General features: G+C 46.6%; 1 protein-coding gene across 4 annotated transcripts in view; it reads left to right on the top strand.

Moving 5' to 3' along the window:
* The window catches only part of CHRDL1 (chordin like 1), a 118,848-nt gene extending 98,028 nt beyond the window's left edge, over window positions 1-20,820 (top strand). For 2 of the 4 annotated variants that reach the window (XM_047844724.1, XM_047844725.1), the window contains exons 8-12: window positions 3,360-3,528; window positions 6,852-7,046; window positions 12,978-13,145; window positions 15,461-15,550; window positions 18,479-20,820. In XM_047844724.1, coding sequence (XP_047700680.1) covers window positions 3,360-3,528; window positions 6,852-7,046; window positions 12,978-13,145; window positions 15,461-15,550; window positions 18,479-18,609 — 753 coding nt within the window. In that variant the 3' untranslated portion in view covers window positions 18,610-20,820. Of the gene's footprint in view, window positions 1-3,359; window positions 3,529-6,851; window positions 7,062-12,977; window positions 13,146-15,460; window positions 15,551-18,478 lie in introns of all 4 variants that reach the window. The other 2 variants (XM_047844722.1, XM_047844723.1) reach the window with 1 other exon arrangement.
* Window positions 20,821-23,898: the final 3,078 nt, after the last annotated feature.

The raw sequence follows: 23,898 nt of genomic DNA, 5'->3' as shown, positions 1-23,898 counted from the left end.
GTGTGTTATAGGGAGGGAGAAGTAGACACAGGGTGGAAAGCCAAAACATGAAAGCAAGCACAATTTTGTTTTGGACAACAGCCAACGTCTTGATTTTGCCCCTGATAGATTACTCAGAGACTTACCACTCGAAAAGTGAAAGATTTAGAGATAGAAACAATAGGCAACAGATAAAAATCCACGCCTCATTCCTACTGTCAGAATGGTGGGTGGGGAAGGAAACTGGCCCAAGTGTCTCCCAGACAGGGATGGTCCCAGGGTTCCAGTGATGAAGATACAGACACTCAAGGTTGTGTGGATTATGACACATTCTGAAGACAGTCTTTAAGTTAAACTATATTTCATGATAACTTTAGACTCACAGCCATGAAGGCACTTGGAGGGCTCTCCCGGAACTGTCCTGTTTCCCCGTCTCTGCCAGTAAAACCCATATTAGACCTTAGAACAAGTAAGGAAGAGATTCCTGGGGAACTTTCGACAATAATGGAGATTTTCCACCATCAGGAAAGAACTGTGTGGGAACCACTTCAAAAGCCTTAGTTATCGACACTTTGAGTCAGGAAATAAAATAATACCAAAATATTGAGCAGAATAAAACAAAGTATAGCTATATGGCCATTTCTACCTAACAAGTCTTGACCTCTTCTCTTGAGCAGGCTATTCACAGCTTGTTTTTAGGATAAACTCCAATTTCATTTACGACTCCAAGGTGTTAATCCCTTTTCCTGTCTTGCTATAAGTTACAAGGTCAGAATGGTCCCTGGTAAGCCTCTTTCATTCGCTTGTTTATTTTTTTTTTTTTTTTAGTGTTTATTTATTTTTGAGAGAGAGAGAGAGAGAGAGAGAGAGAGACAGTACGAGCAGGATAGGGGCAGAGAGAGAGAGAGAGGGAGACAGGGAATCGGAAGCAGGTTCCAGGCTCTGAGCTGTCAGCACAGAGCCTGACACGGGGTTCGAACTCACGAACCCTGAGATCATGACCTGCGCCAAAGTCTCTCAACTGACTGAGCCACCCAGGCGCCCCTCGTTTGCCTGTTTAGGGGAACAACCTCTATAAAAGAGCCATGACCCTCAAATCAAAATCACACTTCACCACCCTCCACCCCCAGGTTGTAACCACTGTCGCCGACTTTGCTATCTGAGCAGACTTGGATATTTTCTTCAGAGCAGCTTTCAGCCAAATGTTTGCAGACCACTGGGCTTGACCACATGTTCCTTCTCCCACTTTCTCCTTCCTTTCTTCCTCCTCCTGTTCATCCTCCTCTCTCCTCCTCTCCTGCCATCTCCAAAAACTGCAAATTCATGGTCACCCTAAATAAAACCCCTCTCCTGTCTAGCCTGTTTCTCTGAAAAACGCAAGACTTTAACAAGGCAAGGTTCTGGGGGGCTGATCAAAATCCTTGAGTCTGTTTGTTTGGTTGGTGTAGAATGTTTTTGTCTCTTACTGTATGTCCAGGGTCTGAGTCCCTGGCACCCAAGGCCAGCATTTCATTTTGTTCTCACCCTCATGAATCACAGAAATTCTTGTACTTGCAACTCATCCTGGGTTAGCGACCTTCTCTCTCCAATTCTAGCTCTGTGGGACTCCCTCCTTTTAGCATCAGGGCACCCACCAGCCAGACTGTCCTCTCTGTGTTCCTTTGGCAAAATTTTGCCAAACTCCAGAAAGGACAGAATGCTCTGTAATGGTCTTTGTGGAATGTAAGTGAAAAGGACATCTGAGCCATTGTGGGAACGAAAAATATTTGCGCTGAAAATCCCATCTGTGTACATGATAATAAGTTGATGCAAATTCTTACTTGTGTGAGTTTTTATAGCAATGTACCAGCGTGGACGCTTCTTAGATTTAGGGAATCATGTTCTCTTTCTCTTACTCTGACTCCTATTCTCTCTCCCCTTCTCCCACCGGTGCCTCCCCCCACAAGAGAGTTAATACTAATTCTCAAAGCTAAATTTGCAACATGTGTATCTATGGACCATAACTGTAATAAATGTTTTATGGGATGCTGGGGTTAGGGGATCCCATAACTACCTTCCCAAGATCCCCTGCTATATCTAACACTGAACATAAGGATCTTCCTTTTTAATTGCCTGTGAAATTACTCACGGGTCTCCCCTCCTTTACCCCAAACAGTTGCCCCTAAAACACAATGTTATTTGGCTTTTTGCCTTAGGTTCTAGCCTTCATTCATTCCATCCTCCTCTGCCTTCACTCTCCCTCAGCTCCTGGGAGAATAGTGGGCACATCACGTGTCAAAGCCTTGCTGACAGAGGAATGATTGCATTATTTGTAGTACAGGACTCTAAGCTTTCATTGGGGACAACAGCTTTCATTCATTCATTCATTCATTCATTCATTTTTTCCTTCAAGTGTCTAATGAGCACCTTCTAGACACTGGATGCTGTTTGGGGCACTGGAGGCATAGCAGTGAGCAAAACAAAGTCCTCCCCTCTGGCTGACATTCTGGTACTGTCCTACACGGTCAGTTCTTTTATGCAGTGTCTAGGGTGTCTGTACCCTGCTCTGTGACCTCATGCCATTGGCTGCATTTTGAGTCTCCGTGCCTCTCATCTGGCCTATCCCGTCTCTTCATTCCATCCAGCGCACCGTATATATAATCAGGTATCAGTGCTTGGAGACACAGTTCTGATTCTGATTATTTCCCTGCTTCAAAAAAAAAAAATCCATTGAAGGCTTCCACACCCTCACCTCTGTTGCCTACCAAATAAAGTCCTCACCCCTCAGCCTGTCATTTAAAGTCCTCCATGATCTGGCTGCAACCCAAATTTGGAATGTAATCCTTTAGCAGTTCCCGTTTTTGGACTCTATGTTCTCTGCTACATGTTCTCAACTTGGAAATCGCTACCTGGAATATTCCTCACCAACTCTGCCTGTGAAAAGCCTCTCCAGCCTTCATGGCCCACCCAGGTCACACATTCCCCATGACTGGAAAGTTCTCTTTGTCTTCCTAATTTGTACACCATTTCCCACTTTGTCCCCTTCAGCCTCGGGCTGCAGGCCACTCCCTTAACTCGTAAGGTTAAGGCTCCTGAAGAGTTGCAAATGGCTCCTTGGGAGCAGCTAAGGACGTTTTGTTTACCCTTTTGGGCTGTTTGCTCCCTCAGGTGAAACTAGTCCAGTCTTCTGCAAGCAGAGAGAAAAATCTCGGCATGTTGTCAAGGCTACTCTTGCTTCAGGCGCAACCGTATGTCTCCACCAGTGTAGGCGGACATGTGGTTAATTTAAGATCCGAGCTCATCACTTGAGGTCATCACATGGCTTCTAAGTGTGTTTAAGTCCACTTGGGCCTTCTCGCTGGTGGATCTGGGGGACTGAGTTTGTCCTTGTCACTTTACAGAGACATTCTTACCACCGATCTCACTACGACCCCCTACCAAGCCGACAGGCTGGAGGTCTGCCCCGCTTTCCCGGGGCCAGAAGCCACCGAGGAGCTCTCATGGATTCCCAGCAAGCATCGGGCACCATTGTGCAAATTGTCATCAACAACAAACACAAGCACGGACAAGGTAAGGGACACTCTCGTTTTGGGCCACGTCCACAGTCCCCTTCTTTGGATGGCTGGGCCTGGGAAGGGCCCTGTCTCCCATGCATATCACACATTCACATGAGGATGACTTCCCATCAGGCCTCAAAGCGTGTGTGTGGACAAGCGACTCCAGCCGACTGTTAGGACTTCCCTAAAGGCAGCCCAGAGAGCTTAGTTTAGATTTCAGGTATACCTGCCCTTACTTAGGACAAAAGAAAGCCCTGAGCTTAATGCAGCCTCCGGCATTTTCTCTGTTGCCCCGGGGGGTTGCAGGTCATTTGGGAAAGTTCCTTGGATCCTTAACAGAAGAGAACTTGTGTGTTGTCGAAGCTCTTAGCCCCATACCTTCGAAGTAGCAGTGCTTACACTGCAGTGCACCCAAGGCTCTCCCCTGGCCTCTTGCTAAAGGTACATATTCCGGGCCCCACACTCGGAGATTCTAATTCATATGAGATTGTCATTGGAAATGAGTAATCCAGTAAGAAATCCAGAAACCTCCTGGCTGAGCACCAGGAGGACTGATCAGGTTAACACAGATATGCAGCCCACTCACTCAGCCGACCAGCTGGCTACAGCAGGCACCCACACACGTCCGTGGCCAGGTCCTTCCTGCTCAGAGTTCCCTGGCCTCCACCCCCACCCTAGTAGTGGGGGTGGGGGGGAAGAAATTCAATCAAACAATTGACTGCTTCTTACTTTTTTTAGGCATCGTGTCAACCAGCTCTTCAGAGCAAGAGCTCAGCTGGTTCCTTTTTACGAAACCACAAACATGTTTTGTTTCCTTTAAAGGAAAAACAAATCAAAGCCAGTTCTCTGAATGGGTTAAAAGTAATAAATTATTAAACCAAATGATTGAATAACACGGGTGAAAAACAATCCGTTACAAAGAACTCCTACTATAAATCTCAACAAAGCTGGTCAAACCAAAGCGAGTTGATCACAGCTGTTACTAGTTAGATGTAAATTTCAGATTACAGATAAAAAACATTGAATCGCTTTTGAAACTAACAGGCTTAAAAGAGGAACATGCAAAATAAAAGTCTTGATAAAAAAATGGCGATATATCAGAAGAATTGGAAATATTTACTATCGATCTGGGTTTGATTTGAAGCGTATTATTTTTGAAGTCCAAGGCATCCTCATATGAATTTATGAAATGAGGAGGAGTATTTCAAAGCCTAAAAAAAATCCTGTGGGGAAATGGACTTTGAAAATCTTAAATCCCATAATTTCCACAGGCCTCTTCATTTCAGGGCAGAGGCTCATCCCTTGATTTTCTCTGTGTCCTACAAAAGGCTCAGCTGGTTTACATTTTTTCATTGCTCCCATTGATTTGGATGTAGCAGTTCTTTCCTGACCTTTCTATTATAGTTCACTGGAGAATCACTTGCCCCCACCCCCAACCCACAACGCCCAGCTGGATGATTCAAAATCATCTTGAGAGTTTGTTAGTGGGGAGAAGACTGTGTTTCCCTCTAGAGGGTTGATCTCCTGTTACTACATCTCAGAATGTAGACTCTCACCCGGTCTAGATTGTCCCCTTAGTCCCAATACTTAGGGGAAAGTGAACCTAGCTATATAGCACAGGAGTCCTGCCCGCCCTTCTCCTTAGTGTTCCTGCTAACAGCATGCTCCTCTGAGTCACATGTCCTTGGTCCTCTGCTTGAGTCAAAGAAGAGAAGCGATAGGACTCCACCATTTTGAACTTGAGTCCAGCATCCGTTGGCATGAAGCAGACAATGTACCCACTTGACCACATTGTCTAGAAGGCAGTGTCACGGTCTCTGGAGATGACAGGAGAGATGAGGGCAGGAGACAGAATGACACATCCGGCATACCTTGTCCTGGGATTCCGTCCACAGTCGTGAGCCTCAGAGTCCACATGTCAAGTTCCTGTTCCATCTCTCCGGAAGGTGGGGAGCTTCTCTGGTTTGGGTGCCTGTGTTCTTGGAAATCTTTGCACGGATGGACCCTGCTAGAGTGCCCAGTACTCTAGCAGTTTTTGCAAAGGACAGGAAAAGGCAGCCAGCATCATCCATATTTCCTAATGTGACCCAGTGGACTTGAGGAGAAAGAAATAGCCCAATGATTCATCCTTCTGAGGCCATTGTCTTGCGGCCAAATCAGCCAATTCCTAGAAACGCCCCAAGTGGGGCTACTTCTCCCACCCTAGCCCCGCCTTAAGTGATACAACCCACCCTAGAGATGTTGTTGATTGGGATGCCGACAGGTCTCCCTGGGTATGATGAGGTGATGGGAATAATGAGAAACACACCCAGTCCCAGTCATGGCTTTAAAATCTCCAGAATGTCTCGGCACTTTCAGAAAGGGAGAGAGCTTATTCTCCGCCCTCCCCGCTCCCAGCCCTGTATAGTTCTTAATCCTGGAGTTCGGCTCTATGCCTTACGGGAGGAGCTGGGCATGTTTTGGCTGGTCTGCATTGGAGGATGTTCCCGTCGCCCCTTCCCTTCATAGCCACCCCCACAACTCCCCCCTCCCCGAGCCTGCAGCTCTTCAGATGCTTGCTCCTGCAAGGCCCCTCACAAAACGCGGAGCCAGTGACTTCACTTCCGGCTCAGGAAACGGGAGACCACTGTTGCTGGACCCCTTTAGCCACTGTGAGACAGGGGCCAGAGGACACTGCCCAAAGTGTAGAGGCACGAAAGGCTACCTTTCACAATCCTTTCCCTCTTCATCTCATTTTAGTGCCTTCCTCCCCACACCAAAGAGTAGGCAGGTGCCATTACCTCCATACCCATCTGTGTTGGTGGATCAGACTCTCCATAGCATTTGATTTGCTTCAGGATCTGGAAGAAATTGGCCCTTTGGGAAGAGCGGTAGTTTCTTCATCGAGCTTCCCTGGGCAGCCAAGCTCTCTGGGCGATTTTCATGCCAAGAAGCATATCCACTCGAGCCGCGTACATCTTTTATGAAACTGCAGGGATTAACACTACAATCTCTTAGAGGTTCCTTATCGCAGAGATACCCAGGACAGATGGAACCCTGCTCTCATGCACTAGTACATTCCTCCATTTTTAAGAAATATTTATCAACTGCTCGCAAGGTGCCAGGCGCTTGTGAGCATCCAGAAGTCGCTGCTGAAGCACCTGAATGGTTGCTAATGGTAGAATAGGAACCAGGATGGGGATTTTTGTGGTGACAGAGACTGCTCTGTACACGTCCACGGCCATGGAAAGGACAAAGGATGCTTGATGTCTGAAGGGGTTCAGGGCTTGGGTTCTGAGCACAGAGGCCCATTTCAGCACCCTAGCCTTTAATTTCCAGCCCTGTGTTCTCTTCCAGTGTGTGTTTCCAATGGAAAGACTTACTCCCATGGCGAGTCCTGGCACCCCAATCTCCGGGCATTTGGCATTGTGGAGTGTGTGCTGTGCACTTGCAATGTCACCAAGCAAGAGTGTAAGAAAATCCACTGCCCCAACCGGTACCCCTGCAAGTATCCTCAAAAAATAGATGGAAAGTGCTGCAAGGTGTGTCCAGGTAAAAAGGCAAAAGGTGCGTTGGTTGGAAGCCCTGCCTTTCGTTGAATGAGCTCCCCACGTAGTCCTTCTCAGTGTTCTTTGAGTGTCAGAAACCTAATCAACCTGCCATATCCTTGTAATGATGCTAGTTGTAACAATGAACTTCATTCTCTCCTCCCTTGAAGGGCTGATAACATGGTTGTTTGGAAGAAATTTGTAACTCAGAAATAGACTGGGTTTTTTTTTTTTTTTTTCGTATCTACTACACCTTTGGCCCCACATAGCCTCAAGTGCCAGACTTCAGCCTGGCCTTTCTAAATTATAGAGAAATTGGAGTATGAGGATTATACAGAAGAACAGTAGCACCTTTCATTGATGTCACTATTTCACTCGTCAAAGCACAATCACATCCATTACCCTTTCGAGATAGGATGGGAGGCACGTGAGGTAGAGTGGAAAGAAAGTGGGTTCTGGTCCTGACCTAAGTTGCTGTGTGACCTGGGAAAGGTGACAGACCTGTTCTGGCCTTCATCAGCCTCATCTGCACAAGGAGAAGTTTGGAAGAATTCATCTCCAAGCTCCCATCCAACACTACAATTGTATAATGATATCGTTACGGAAGTGCATAGAGTGATTTGCTCTGAATCCCACAAATAGATAACAAAACCGAGGTTTGGAATTCAGGTCACGTGTAGCTCATTACCTTTTCCAGGCCAGGAGATAATATTAACCGATTTCCTAAAAAGGGAATCCACAGTGGTTCTAACACATATGAACTAGATTAAAATGTAGTCTGTAGTGTGGGGACTGACAGCACAGGGGATCGGTGATCAAGCATTCTAATCCTGGCTCTTCTGCTGGTTTCCTGTGTGACCTAGAAAAAGTCACTTCACCTCTCTGAGCTTCAGGTTCCTTCTCTGCAAAATGAGGGTTAGGGTAGAGGATTTCTTAGGGCCTTTCCTGCTCCAGCATTCTAGGAGTGAATGAGTCACTCCCATGCACATGAATTCATCGATTCATATGCCTACCTGCAAAGCATTTTTGTAAACACAGATGAAAACCCAAAAAACTTTAGAAGTAGGCAGAGAGCTCAAACATTTATTCCTTCAACTTAGGCAGTTAGTTCGTCATGATTTGCAGGCAAACATGAACTTAGCCCACGTATGTTTTTTGAGCCATCTTCATGTAAGCCAGTGGTTCCCAAACTTGTCTGCACATTGGAACCCCCAGGAAAGCTTCTAAAAATACCTGTGTCCCATCCCCAGAGATTAGGATTTAATTGATTTCAGGTGTCGCCTGGGCGCCAGAATTTTTAAAAGATCCCCAGGTGGTTTTAATGTGCAGACAAGCTTGAGAGGCACCTGCCATAGGCCCAGGGTGGTTTATGGCCTTCCTACTCTAAGTGTGGTTTGTGGACCAGAAGCACCTAGAAGCTAGTTAGAAGGGCAGACTCTCAGGTCCCCTCCCAGACCTACTGCATCAGAATCTGTATTTTAACAAGACCCCCCAGTTGATCCCCATGCACGTTAAAGTATGAGAAGCATTTCTTTATGGCACAAACAAAATCTTCCTCCCAGAGTAAACAGCAGGTAGGATTGGCTAGGAAGGACAGGACCTATCTGATCTGGAGTAGGGAACTGGGGCATTAAAATTGGTGAGATAAATGTCACTGACTGGTGAATGGATAAAGAAGATGTGATATGTATATACAATGGAATGCTACTCGGTGATCAAAAAGAATGAAATCTTGCCCTTTGCAACAACGCAGGTGGAACTAGAGTATCCTGCTAAGTGAAGTAAGTCAGAGAAAGATGAGTATTCTATGATTTCACCCATGTGGAATTTAAGAAAGAAAAGAGATGAATATAGGGGAAGGGAAGGAAAAAATAAGATAAAAACAGGGAGGCAAACCATAAGAGACTCTGAAATACAGAGAACAAACTGAGGGTTGCTAGAGGGGAGGTGGATGAGGGTGGGCTAGATGGGTGATGGGCATTGAGGAGGACACCTGTTGGGATGAGCACTGGGTGTTATATGTAAGTGATGAATCACTAAATTCTACTTCTGAAATCATTATTACACCATATATTAACTAAGATTTACATAAAACTAAAAATAGTTTTAAAATAGTAAAATAAATAAAATCTTTAAAAAAAATAATAAAATTTATGAGAAAATGCACTCATTAGAGATAGGGAGAGAGCACATTCTGAGCGTGATCCGGACAGGGGGGCCACCCAAGTCACAATAACCTGTTGTGACTTCCAAGTCTGTGATCTTGCCGGATCCTCAAACCTTTCAGTGTCACTTTGGAGTAATTCTACCAACACAATTTCATTTTATGTTTTCTGGTTTTGGCCAAGGGTGGAACACCTACAGTCATATAAGTAATGTAACATGATATTTTCAGACAAAACTAATCATGATCTAAACTACCCCAGGGAAGGTAAATCCTCCCTGCTATATAATATTCCAATTTCAATCTCAGATCTTCAGACCAAATCTCATTTCATTGTAATGCTTAGTCGTTTAGAGATATAGGTGATTCAAATAAGTGAATGTAGAACAGGCATTGGCTTTTAAATAGTTGGCTTCTCATGTTGGCAGTATTTATTAAAACCTTTACGTTCCTACTCTTTGACTAAGTAATTCACTCCTAGGAATCCTAATAAAGTAATAAGAGGGATACACAGATACACAAATAAGGATTTTTTTCTTCAATGTTGTTTACAGCAGTAAAAAATCGGAAACAATTTGAAAATCTACCAATATGGGAATGGTTAAATAAGTTATGGTATAGCTGTACCACGGCTTATCAGATGGCCATTCAAAATCATTGTAGACTGAGGTCCCTGGGTGGCTCAGCTGGTTGAGCATTAGACTCTTAATTTTTTTTAATGTTTATTTTTGAGAGAATGAGAGAGAGCACGAGCAAGCATGGGGGAGGTGCAGAGACAGAAGTGGGGACAGAGGATCCGAAGCAGGCTCTGCACTGACAACAGAGGGCCTGATGTGGGGCTCAAACCCATGAACCGTGAGATCATGACCTGAGCCGAAGTCAGACGCTTAACCAACTGAGCCACCCAGGCACCTGAGCATCCGATTCTTGACATCAGCTCAGGTCATGATCCAAGGGTTATGGGACCGAGCCCTGCGTTGCGCTCCATGCTGAGTGTGGAGCCTGCTTGAGATTCTCTATCCCTCTGCCCTTCTCCCCCACTCTCACATTCTCTCTCTCTCTCTAAAAAACTAATTAAAAAAAAAAACATTGTAGACCAAGACTTAATGGCATGGAAAGATGTTTGTGACATATTTGTTAAGTGCAAAGCTTTGCTCCAAAACAATATTTATATTGTGGTCCCACTTACTGTTAAAAAAAGAAAGCACTTGTAATACACTTAAATTAAGAATACACCCAGGTGGCTCAGTCAGTTAAGCATCTGACTCTTTGGTTTCGGCTCAGGTCATGATCTCACGGTGCATGAATTCGAGCCCCACATCAGGCTTTGTGCAACAGTGCGGAGCCTGCTTTGGATTCTCTCTCTCTCTCTCTCTCTCTCTCTCTCTGTCTGTCTGTCTCTCTCCCCCCCCTTTCTCTGCCCCTCCCTTACTTGTGCTCTCTGTCTCTCAAAATAAATTAATTTAAAAAAAGATAACACATGACAGAAACACATGACAGAGAAAAAGGGACAAAGAGTGGAGAGGGAAGAAGATCGATGTAGAAAAGAACAGTAAATTCAGCTATTTGTGTTGAGAAGGGAAAAGAGATAAATCAAATTCACTGATGATCTAGCCAAAAGTTTCCTTAGAACACATGATCACAGCCTCCTCCAGTCACAAACTAGGGCCAAAATTAAGGATGTGAGTTTTACTTCCCTCTCTTGCCTTTGCTCTGGTAGAGGCTGGCCTGGCCTTGCTTATTAGTGGCCACCTACAAGATTGTGTAGGACTTTCACTTCCTGAAGGTTCTCCAACTCCACTCCCATCCCCACCACACCACCCTGGTATCTGGAATTCCTATAATTACACAGTCCTTTCTGCATACAGTGTAAAACACCCCTGTTAAGACTTAAAACTTATCTGGGCTAATACATCCTCATCAGTCATTACCACCTCCATAAGGAAATGCTTTGTCAATTTCTTAGTTGTGGAGAGCTCGGGATATGAGCATTCTCAAGGGAGGTGGGTATGGCCAGAAATGACTGTGAACATAGCAGGCTTCCTTGGAAGGAAACGCAACTAGGTGAGCATGGAGTGATCAGAAAGCACCTTGATGTGGAGGGTGTGGAACGGGGAGGTTGTTGCCCACTGGGTAGCTTCAAAGACACACTTTGTTTACTCTTAATATTTTCAAGTGCCAGCCAGGGTTGAGTCACTGATGGGTTTTGTTGTTCATAGAGCCCTTCTGCTGAGTCCATTAAGCTCTCGGTGGGGGTGGTGGGGGGTGCAAGACAACTCTTCAGGACACTAGGAGAACTTTTAGTACATGACAGGTATTTACAGAGCCATCATGGATTTCGCATGGCAGTTAACAGCTGTAGCCAGTATTAAGCTGGTGCAAAAAAAAAAAAATTAACAACTGAACTCAGCTATCATTCTCAAGGTGATAAATACACAGAGGTCCCTGCGAACTCAGAGACCCACTTCTCTGACTGGCAAAGTGCTAGCACACGTCCCTTAATTACCTAACATATTACCACAAAGGACTGGCCCACCAAGCAATTAAATAACTAAAAAGGGCCAAAGGAGAAAGGAGGCTTGATCCTAGGATGATCTACAAATTGAGTAGTTCCACCTGGAGTCACCAAGAGACGACTTCGATTTTGTCCTTACACTGCCAAGATGGTGGTGGAGGGTGGGAATCAGGTCAGCACGAGATGGGCAATAGCAATTTGACTACAGCCTCTGGTCCCGATGCATCTGATTGGCTAACAATGAGTCTCCCTAATTAGAGTCACAGATCCAAAGAACCCAGCACTCAGTGGTTTCATCAGATAGTCTTACACATGACTTCTGCACATATTCAAAGTTTTCAGGGTGTCCGTGGCTTCTCTTTGTTCCTCCTCATGCGAGGGTACACTTTAAAGCCATAGTTGAAGAGGGTGCTGCTCATGAAGCCAGCAAAGAAACTTAACTCACAGATCACCAACTTGGAAAAACTTTTTTTTTTTTTCTTTTGGTAGGGGGCCGAGGGAAGAGAATGGTGGAGCGGAATGGGAAGTTTGAAGGGGCTGGTATCTTTATGCCTGGAAGCTGAAATCCAGCAGTTTAGTTTATACTTTAAATGATCCATAGTTGAGGGATTTGACCAATTTTTTGTGTCTCCCAGCCGTTCATTTGGCATAGCATGCATATGACTAATCTGACATCTAGGTTTTGGCACGGGTGCTGATCCGGTATTATCGTTCCCCTCACAAACAAATCAAAGAGCATTCAGAAATGTCAAGCCAATTTGGATAGATCCTTTGGGCAACTATATGCACATAAATGAGGGTCATAAAATGTTTTCTAAGTATACCAAAGTGATGTCAGGGAAGTTAAGCAAGACCCTCTGTCAGCCCATTCCCTGGGTCTCGGTTGGTAACACTGTGCTAAACAGACCATGATCCGGACCCAGCATGGAAAATCCTATGTACCCTGATGTGCCTAAGAGATTTGTACCTGGCCGCGTTCTTCCTCCTCACGAAGGTCTACTTCTCCTGTGGTGGTGGGTGGATCCAGTTTGGTTTGTGGGCCAGTGTTCTGCACATCTATGGATTCTGTCCTCGTGTAGACTTAAATCAAAGGTCATGTGGTCCTTTGTGATTTGGTGGCTGTTACAGCGCAGCTTAAACTGAGCCAAAGGAATAGGGGTGGAATTTCTAACTCTGTAAGAATGTTCTCGCTGATTGTCCACTTTCGATGAGCGTGAGACACTATGAACAATGAGATACCTGCTTCCCGATTCCAGAAGAACTTCCGGGCCAAAGCTTTGACAGTAAGGGCTACTTTTGTGGAGAAGAAACCATGCCTGTGTATGAATCTGTGTTCATGGAGGATGGGGAGACCACCAGAAAAATAGCCCTGGAGACCGAGAGACCACCTCAGGTGGAGGTGCACGTTTGGACCATCCGAAAGGGTGAGCAAGACAATATTAATTCCTTGTTATTTTTTTTGTAAGGGGCGGGGGACCAGGGAAGGAGGGGAAGACTCGCCTTAAATTTGCTTCAACCAGCTCCTCCGTTTGGGTCAGTTTTCCTGATCGCTCAGCAACTACCACATGACTGACACGGTGGTGATTGTGACCTTTGACCTTTAACCATGACCTGGTCCAAAAAGTCAGCGTTGGCCCTTGGGGCTTGTTGTCTTTCTTGTACCAACAAAGGCTGGAGGAGTTCTTTGCAACCCTGGCTGCACATCAGAATCACGTGGGAGAGGTTTTTGTGAATACCAAATGCCTGAGCCTCCCTCCAGGGCTGCTGATTGATCGGCCAGGGATGGGGCCTCGGCATACGTGTTTGTTTGTTTGTTTTAAACGTTTTTTATTTATTTTTGAGACAGGGAGAGACAGAGCATGAACAGGGGAGGGTCAGAGAGAGGGAGACACAGAATCCGAAACAGGCTCCAGGCTCTGAGCGGTCAGCACAGAGCCCGACGCGGGGCTCGAACTCATGGACTGCGAGATCATGACCTGAGCCGAAGTCGGCCTCCCAACTGACTGAGCCACCCAGGTGCCCCACAAAAGTGTTTGTTTTTAAAGCTCCACAGGTGATTCTAATGCACAGCCACGACGGCAGCCTACCAAACTGTAGCCTACCCATTCTTTTCCCATCTGAACCTCAACAAACAGGAAAATCCATCCATTCAGTGCAAAGCTGCGTCTCTCAAATCGCGCTATGTACTCTGGGGTGACACGCACTGAAAACCTCATCCCCGCCCTCAAGAAGCGTCTCGCCCAGAGGAACAATCCCTGTCATTCTGTCCATCCAGTTCCTTTTCTGATCACTCACCCCGACTGCCATAGCCAGCCACATCGTGTTCATTGTGATCCTACAGCCCTTCAGACCATCCCACAGATAACGAGGCTAGTGTTGATCTAGGCTGGCCACGTTTTCTAGGAATCCAAGTGAAGAGGTAAGATTTCAGCTGGGAAACAGCGCACGTCCTTTTTCTCCTGGCTCCTGCGTAAGTAAGCCTCGAGAGTGCTCCAAGTTTACATACCATGTAAAGGAGCCAGTTTACAACACAGCTCCCTGGCCCCATCCAAGAGACGTGAATTCAGTAGACCTTAGGTAGCACCTCAACACGTAACAAACGGCCAGGTGATTCTAATTCAGGCAGCACTCGGGCCATACTTTGAGAAACGATGGCTCGAGTATTTCTAGGGCTTCTTCCTCTCCCTTTTCACAACTTCTCTTGCCTGAAGGAATGAGTTCCTTCCCACTCCTTAAAAAATTATGCTAGAACACACATAGGTTTCTTGTCTGTGTTCGTTTTTGCTCTATACCTAGGAATGTCCATGTTCCATCTCTAACTCCCTAGCTCCTCTGTAACTGGTCACCTAGGACTAAGCCCTGTCCTTTTGGCTTCCCTAACAGTGGCCCCAATATTTGGTTGCCCCACATCGCTCACCCCCTAGAGGCACGTGGATATTTTTCTATGCTTGCTGGGGTAGCATCTGAAGGACTTCTTGTTCAGGGCTGGGCAGCCACGGTCTGTGCTCGGTGAGCAGAGGATAACCCAGGTTTCAATTACGTTGCCTTCTCTAGACCTCTTGAGGATTAAGTAGGCTGGTAACACGTTGCTCTTTAACTGCAAGGCCATTTGCAGTTTATGTGTTATTCTGATAAAAACTATTCAGGCAAAGTTGAGACTGTGTCCCCCCCCCCCCACCTTTATTTTAACTTTCCCCATTTTCTGTAAGGGAAAGCCAAAGGAGCTGTGAAGATTTCCCAAAGGAAAATATGCTTTTCAGTGAGTTCAAGAACAGGGATGGCTTCTCCATTTACACAAACAACCTGTCTTCAATCCCACTGCTGGCTCTCACTGCTTGGCCAGAAGGGCAGCCCAGTGGTTTGGCAGGGACATAATCTACCTGGACGTGGGGCAAGGGCAGAATTTCTAATACTGCCTTTGGCTATAACAACTCCCACCAGCACCCATGCCCGATTCCATGTGGCTTTCCCTAGGAGGGGGTCCCATGGTCAGCAACACGATCTGCTATATCTCTATCCTCTGGAGAACCAAGGGGAGGCCAGTGAGCCAAAGAAACAGATGGAGTCAATTATAACCCTTGAGCCATCCAAGTTCCTGGTTAAGCACATTACACAGCCCAGCTCGATACTCCTAAGCCCCTGTAATGAGATGATATGCCCAGCCCAAGCAGAAAAAGGGGGTGGTGGTTCCAGATAGGGAGGGCCTGACCACCTGCCCCCACATTTTACTTGGTTCCAGGCATCCTCCAGCACTTCCATATTGAGAAGATCTCCAAGAGGATGTTTGAGGAGCTCCATCACTTCAAGCTGGTGACCAGGACAACGCTGAGTAAGTGGTACCTGTCTTTCTTCGCTCCTCTCTGGAAAACGCCTCCAGTCTTCAACGTAGCATAGCCCCAAACAAGGTCCGCTTGTGTTCTTAGTGAACATTAGCAGTGCTCAATGTCAACCTTAGAGGCTGTTGTGTCTCTTCTCCGGGTGACTCGGCAGTGGGGGGGCGGGGGGTCCGAATGTGAACTGAAAAACTGGGACCCGATGAATACAAATCCAGATGTAGTCTCAGCATCAGCTACCTCGAGTCAAGGTTTCCTGAATATCTTTAATGAAAACTGCTAACCCCAGCGTGTCAAGAAGGTCAGAGAAAGCTCACAGGATTCCAGGGCTGGTACACTTGTGGAGACTTGACCTCTGGAAGGATGTGTCCTCCAGCGGTGGGGGTGGGAGATGGAAAAGGAAAGCGTCTCAATTCCTGTGTCCTACCAAGGTCTGTTTGACTCTTTGAAACTGCTCCCAGGGGGTCATGTTTCTTTAAAAGGACTCAAGCACGTCGGCAGCTTTCCCTCTTTCTAATGCAGGATGGAGCCTAAGGACTAGATACTGCTAGGCGCTGGGAGGTGGCGAGCACTTCTGAAGGAATCAAAGGCCCAGAATTTGTATCCACCGGGTATTCTAATGGGCCAGACAGAACATGAAAATACCTTCACCGTGAATCAGCCTAGCTCTCAAGAGTTAACTACCTGAGTACTCAGGGGAATCTGCAAGGCACAATGAGACAAGAGCCAGGTGGGCTTCGGGGAGGAGGTGTGTTTTGAAAGAGAAGGGTGTGTTTGTGCAACAGGTCAGGAAATCAATTCAGGGAGAGGGTGCTGCCTAAAAGGAGACTCTGCCAGGAACAAACAAGAAATGTGGGGGGTGGGCAGCCCTGGAAGAAGCCGGTGAGAAGTTCACATGGAAGTCCAGTCGCGTTGGTGGTTGCTGCAGATTTACAAACGGCCTACTGATATCAAAAATGGTGCTCTGCAAAGATGTCTCTTGGCTAGCAGATGGATTTATGGTGTACCTACTTTGATGAGGTCATATCCCAAAGAGCCCATTATGCCATGCTGAGAAGCTAGACTTGATTGCCAGGCCAGAAAACCCCAGGGGAGGACTTTAAGCAAGTGCACGGTGCGTGCACATATGTTTTTTAGAAAGAGGTGCCTGCTGTGTGGACTGGAAAGTGGACTGTCGGCGGTAAGTAGCTGATGGTAGTCTGAATTAAAATACTGTATTAAGTCGGTTGGACCAGGGAAGAGAGGTCATGGTGAGGGACACCTCTGAGTTTAAATCATCAAGATGGCTACAAAGAGAGAAATGAGTTTGGAATGACTCCAGGAGTAACAATTTTACAGACCGGGTGAATAGTGATAATTTGCCAAGGGGAGGCTCTGGAGAACAGGCAGGTACTGCCGGGGAGAAAAAAAAAATGTGTTTCATTTGAAACATGTTTACATTCAGATACATAAAGGCCATCTGAGCAGAGTTTCGCGGTGGGCAGCTGGAAATAGGGTTAACGAGGTTACTTGTGTATTCTGTAGGAGACTGATAGACCATAAACTGCCCGGTAGGAGAATTCATATGGAGGGGTTGGAAATGAAGGGGGCAGAGTCTAGGGTCTGGTATGAATGATGTGATTTTTTTAAATTACCAATGAATTTCAAAGAACGTGTTTTTGTTTTTACTGTGAGAAAGGCCCTATGCTAGGCATAATGGGATTGAGGGTGTATAATGGAAGTAGATGGTGTGTACCCCCAACTGTGTGCAGCTGAAGGAAGTGGGTAATGAGACAATCCTGCAGGGTCACCTGGGGACAAAGAACAACAAGCCTGGCCCTTTCTGTCATGTGGCTCTCAGATCCTGGCACACAGCAGGGCTTCAGTACAAGGTGGTTCCTTGCCCGACCCTTCTCTCCTTTCCCACTGAGTTGGAGAGAACAGAGAAAAGTGAAGAACCCAAGAGACAAAGGAGCAGGGAAATGGAGTCCTTAATGAAGAGGGTCATGTTCTTCTGTGGCTAGGGAAAGAAAAGTGGTTCAAAATTGGCTCTGGATTGAGAGGAGCTCGCTGACCTTGGACTAGGGGTTCCCTAGGCTGTAACACCATGAGAGCAGGGAGAAAAAGACCCAAAGTGGGTATCCAGGGTGGACGGTTTGTCATGAAGATTCTTTGCCATGGCAAGATGACACTAAGGAGAAGGAAGATCTTGCCACTCAAGGACCAGGACAGTCAGAAAAGGGACGGTTGAAAAAAGAGGTGATCTAGAATGGTTTCCAGTGCTCAGCACGGGGAGTGCACTCAAGACTGTTCGTTCAGTTGGCATGATGGAATGGGGGAAGAGATGAGCTGGTAAGGACATGCTGGCAGGGAGAGGAGAAAACAGAGAATGGGAGGGATCCTAAGAGGGGGGTGTTAAGACAGCATGTGAGCACAGGAGAAAACCGAGGTGGGCAGTTTTTTAACAAAGGGCAGGAATAGAAAAAAGAGCACTAAATAATCGAGTCACCTACACCAGTATCTTGCCCCTGAAAAGTAAGCGGGACCTCGGGAACGCACAGGTACTGTTTTCCAAAGTGCCTTATTTGACCTGGTCCCAAGGGAATCACCTAAAGCGCTAACAGCCCGATAGTGGAGCATTTTACAAATGCTAAATATACTGTAAAAATTCCAAAAATAATACTTAGGTTTGACTCTGGAGGCAATTACCTATTATTCTTGGGATTCTTACAAATACTGTGTGTTGAAATGAACATTCTGTGGCCCACTTTCCATATCTGTCCCCAGAAAAGTGTTTTGGGCGCTGTTTTGCTGAAACCCCCTGACATTTGGCTTCCAGCTCCTCCCAGCAAGTGAGTGGGTAAGGATCGGGTTAGGTTGGTCACACTCCTAATTGGCTCTGCTCTTCTCTTACCTCTCTGGGCTGCTTTGTGTTTGCTTTCTAGGCCAGTGGAAGATCTTCACCGAAGGAGAAGCTCAGATCAGCCAGATGTGTTCGAGTCGTGTGTGCAGAACTGAGCTTGAAGATTTGGTCAAGGTTTTGTACCTGGAAAGGTCTGAAAAGGGCCACTGTTAGACGAGACAGGCGGTATTGGATAGGATAGAGCAAGAAAAATCAAGCCGCAGCTGGACTGCAGGCTTATTTTGCTTAAGTCAACAGTGCCCTAAAACCCCAAACTCAAATGCAGTTTATTATTCACGCCATGCACAGCATAACTTGCTCCTTTATGTGTCAGTCCTTAAACATGTCCTCCAAAGAGACTGGGAGAGTCTTGAATTATTTGTGGGAGGAAGAGGGATAGAACACCACAGCACTGCTCTAAGTTTCTGGGAGAATCACATTTCTTTACAGGTTAAAGAGTAAACAAAACCCTAGGGTTTCTATCTAGAAAGTTATTCCAGTGAAAGAAACAGGAGAGAAATGCTTAGTAGGAGTTCTGTAGTACAGAGAAAATATTTGTATGAAATCATACTCTTTGAATTTTAGAATGTCTTGTGTTTTTTTTTAAAAATTAACACCCCATCCTCACACACACACACGCACACGCACACACACACACACACACACACACACACAGACTAAACTGCAGTCTTCATTCTGAGGCACAGCTAGCATAGATTCCCCCCTCCTTTCTCTTGCCTGGCTCCCAGGTAGCTTTGAAGTTGTGGGTACTCAGGAAGATAAAGAAGGAATTGTGAGCAAAAGGCTCAACCCTTAGGTCAGTGGTGTGGCTGCTAAAGTCACCGACTCTGATGGAAGGGTGAAGAACAAAAACACTATTTCACGGTCGCATTCCCTTGGAAGCGATAATTAACATTTCCCTGATGAGACCGCTTCGCTTTTCTCCCTGAACCTGTGGGGGCCCCCGTCAAAAAGTGAGAACTGGGTAAAATCTTCAGAAACCGAATCCACGTAAAACAAAATAATTGTTGAAGTAAACGGTTGGTCAGCTAATTTCCCTGATGCCCTAGTTCGGTAGCCCAAAAATTGAAATTAAGTGATTAAATTCTAGAAGCTCCTTAAGAGGGCAATTTTCTTCCTTCTCCAGTTACAGGAGCTGATTTTGACTTTGCAGAGGGGCCCAGTCCTCCCACATCTTCTGAATGTTGCCTCTTCAGTTAGGAGAATTACTGCTCCTTTGAGGAAATGGAAATTCTGATAAGGATCTTTGTTCTAAACCTTCCTACCACTCTCCTCTCATCCACCAAGCCCAGATCTGAATCGTGAATCCTAATCCAGGCTGCTCTGAAAACTGTCTCTTTGCAGCTCAATCCCAGAAGTAGAAGCTCTCCATTCTGAGGCCTGGCTTTAGAAATCATCTTTGTGACAAAACTCTGAATTCTCCACAAGGATCTCAAGCCTGCCTCCTAGATTTATCCCTTCTGAGGGGCATGAATGAACTCTAATGAAGACTCAGAAATATCAGGGGCCCAGAAATCCTGTATTTCCCACTCCGTGACCATAGGGGAGAGGAACACTGGTTTCCTTACAGCATTTGACAGCAATCGGGCCCAGTCTTTATGGCAACCTGGCATAAAGGAGGCTGCTCTCCTAAATTAGGAGACACAGGAGCGCCTCGTGGCCAGGCCTTTATGGGATAAGCCTCTTACAAACCTTTCCTTCATATTCTCCGCGGGAGAGGGTGGTAGGACATCCAGGGGCTGAAAGGCCACAGAGCATTATTGCGGAGGAGGGGGATGACAGTGTTCAGCAGCTGCTGCCTCCCTCCCAGAGGTGGCAGTATTTCCATAGTGTGGAAACAAGTAACTGAATCCCAAAGCAAGCGGTGGTTTCCCCTTCTGGGTGACTCACCCCAAAGCCTTCCCACCCAGGTGTTCTCTGAAAGCTCAACCATAAAGGAACACCCAGAGAGCTTCCCTAGATAGACTTCTGCCCCCGGGTGCTGGGACACACCTTTACAAAGTGCCGTGTGAAGCACGAGCTGGGGAGCTGTGCTCGGCCAACGTGGAAACCCAGCGTTTGGTGTCGTGTAGGCAGTGGGACGTGGGGAGATGAGGCCGAGCCACCTGTAGTTAGGAGAGGAATGGATGTGGTTCTTCTTGTATATTTATTTGTATCATAAACACTTGGAACAACAAAGACCATAAACACCACTTAGCAGTTGTAGGCATGTCATAGTTAACTCGTGTACACAAGTAAGAGTAACGTCACAGTATTAGCCCTTTACTCTTCTCACGGGACATGTACCTAAATAGGGTACTTATTTATGTAGTCGCTGTATTTCTGGATTTTTAAATTAATAAAAAGGTGAATTTTGAAACATCATCTGCAGGAATGCTGCGTGAGTGATTGACTCTCTGGTCGGTGCTGACCTGGGACTGGGTGGCAGGTGATGGTTGGGCCCGGCTGTCTCCCACTTGGCTGGACACCCCTCTCAGGCTGTGGCATCGTCAAGAGTGGGGACTTTGCAATTGGCCTACCCGTGTTTTTGATCCCAGCTCTGTGCTTAACAGCTGTGTCAGTGTCCCCATCTATAAAATGGGGATAATGGGGAGCCTGGGTGGCTCGGTCGGTTAAGCCTGCAACTTCAGCTCAGGTCACGATCTCATGGTTCGTGAGTTCGAGCTCTGCGTCGGGCTGTGTGCTGACAGCTCGGAGCCTGGAACCTGCTTTAGATTCTGTGTCTCCGTCTCTCTCTCTGCCCCTCCCCTGCCCACGCTTATTCTTTCCCTCTGAAAAATAAAGAAACATTTAAAAATATGATTAAAATGGGGATAATTGTGGTACTATTGCCTTTTGCTTGCAGTTGTGCCATGAGACTTAATTATCCAGCGCATGTCAAGTGATTACCAAACGTTCATTTATGACCATGGATATTCAAGAAGGGCATGACAGTGAAAATGGCCATTTATTTCTGGCTTCTACTTTAGGCCAAGACATTTAAGAGATTGGGGGAAAGAAGGCCATTGGCTTAGGTTTCAGGAAGGCCTCAATTTCGGTGTGCTGCTCGGTGGCACATTTTTATAGGAAGCAAGGTAAGAGTTTCATCGTATATGTTGATCCAAACTAAGTTCCCTCAGACCCCTAACACTGGTTAAATTTGTGCCATCACAGACATCATGAGAGCCGAAATGTCAGATAATATAAGGACAGAAAACTGCGCTGGTGCTAGTAACACAGAAGTCATTGGTGGTGAGATGTTGGCAGAGGGATGGGAGCAGGGGCCAGCAGTGAGTGGAGGAACCACCCTTTGGAGAAGCTTCATTACAGAGAGTGGAGAGCTAAGGTGAAGGAAGTAGCTGGAGAAGGATACGGGGTCAAAGGAAAGTTTTTGTTTTAAATATGGGAGATACTTGACCATGTCTGAATACTAAAGGAAGGGATCCTATAGAAAGGAAAAGATTGAAGGGTATGGGGGAAAGAATGTTATCCTGGTGTGTGAGGTGTGTGGGAAGCCATTTTCGCATGCTGAGCCCTCGAAACCCACAATTCTTGACCTACGACCTGGACTGAATTTTGGCTTCTGGGTGCCAACCCCCTACTGTGCATTAGCTCTACCTAGTTCCCCTCATCTCTGTTAGCTTGCCCCCTACCCTTACACCCAGCATCTTCCGGAATGGTGGGTTCAAAATCCCAACATTACTCCACCTCCAGTGGGAGAACCACATAGAATTCAAACCCGATAGCTGGGTCCCTCTGGCACTCTTCCCTTTCCCTCACCCACGTTCAAATTTCACTGAGTCCTAGCCATTTGGTCTCCTAGACGTGGCCCATCTTTACTGGTTTTTGCATATCTCTCCTCTTGCAGGATCTTTTCGTCTCTGTAGTCTCCACCTCCCGGTGATTCCCAGGAAGTCCCAAAGATGATCTCCTCTGGCCTCAAGGATACGTCCTGCTACCACATGTTACCCATGCTTTCATTCCTTTCTTGCTTTGGACCCCCACTCTGTGATGGGCACCTGCTGGAGAACATGGCTGCCCACTGCTTCTACCACTGCCCACCATGATATGACTGGTGGGTGCTCCTTCTGCAGGCCTAGAGGTGCCAGCAATGGTGGCGGTGCCCCAGAATCCTCAGTCTTCCCCAGTGGCACCGTATCCTGTGCACAAGCGGAGAGAGTGTCCTCCTCCTTCCCCACCTGTGATGTTACACTTTGCCACCTTATACTGAACCACTTTAACACGTAGTCCTTGAGTTTGTGTTACATAGACCAAGTCAGGGTCTTCTCGTGCCTCAGAGTCTCCTGGAGTTTGCGTGCAAACGAGTCCTTCAATTTCCAGTTGCAGCCATTTTGTCAGGGTTCAGCTGCCTGTAGGCAGAGCCTGTGCTGAGTATAAGCCTCTGAGACAGACATGAGACCATCCTCCTAATCCTTCTTCCTTATGGTTCACATGTACTGCTTACGTTCCCCACTGAATCCCTCCTGCGGATTGAATGCAGGGCCCCACCCCACCAGTCAGCCAAGCAAGCTCAGATACCCCCGAAACCTCTCCATGGGAGACAGGACTCCCTAAATGCAGAGCTCCAGCTCCAGAACACTGTCTCCCAAATATTTCATACACATTTACAACTTCAGGCCTTTGTATATGCTCTTCCCACCACCAGACTGTTCTTCCCTCGCCTTTGGATGGCAAACTCCTACTCATCCTTCAAGAACCCAGTCGAAATGTTACCTCCTCTGTGGAGCCTGGCCTGCTCCCCTTCTGGTTTGCTACCATATATCCTTTCTTCCCTATGTACTGTATCCTTCTACCGGGCCAACTCTGATATTCTGGAACTTATCATGTCCTTAGTACTTCTGTGCCTTTGCACGCAGCTCCCTTTGCCTGGAATATTCATCCCCTGATGTTTCTACTTAATGAACACCTACTCCTCTTTTAAAAATTGCATTGCTCATCTCAGACCTGGTCCACCTGTTTCAGGCACACTTCGTGTACCCTCCCACATGCTCTTATGAAATAACCAAGGCACTTCCCTCGTGCCTGTCTCTGTAATGCAATCTGTTGACCTGCATGTTTTCTTAGTTAATCTTCACCACAGCACTGTGTGGTACATCCCATTACTGGCCCTATTTTAGAGATGAGGGTTGGGGCGCCTGGGTGGCTCAGTCGGTTGAGTGTCTGACTTCGGCTCAGGTCATGATCTCACGGTCCGTGAGTTCGAGCCCCGCATCGGGCTCTGTGCTGACAGCTCAGAGCCTGGAGCCTGCTTTGGATTCTGTGTACCCCCCTCTCTCTGACCCTCCCCCGTTCATGCTCTGGCTCTCTCTGTCTCAAAAATAAACATTAAGAAAAAAATTTAAAAAAAATAGAGATGAGGACATTGAGGGCATTCACCTTGTACATGCCATTACAGTTGGCCGTTCAATAATTTGGGGGTTATAGGTGCCAGCCCCCCCCCAC

The sequence above is a fragment of the Prionailurus viverrinus genome, chromosome X, assembly GCF_022837055.1.
Source record: "Prionailurus viverrinus isolate Anna chromosome X, UM_Priviv_1.0, whole genome shotgun sequence".
Taxonomy (NCBI): domain Eukaryota; kingdom Metazoa; phylum Chordata; class Mammalia; order Carnivora; family Felidae; genus Prionailurus; species Prionailurus viverrinus.
This window is presented reverse-complemented; position numbering and strand designations above follow the sequence as displayed.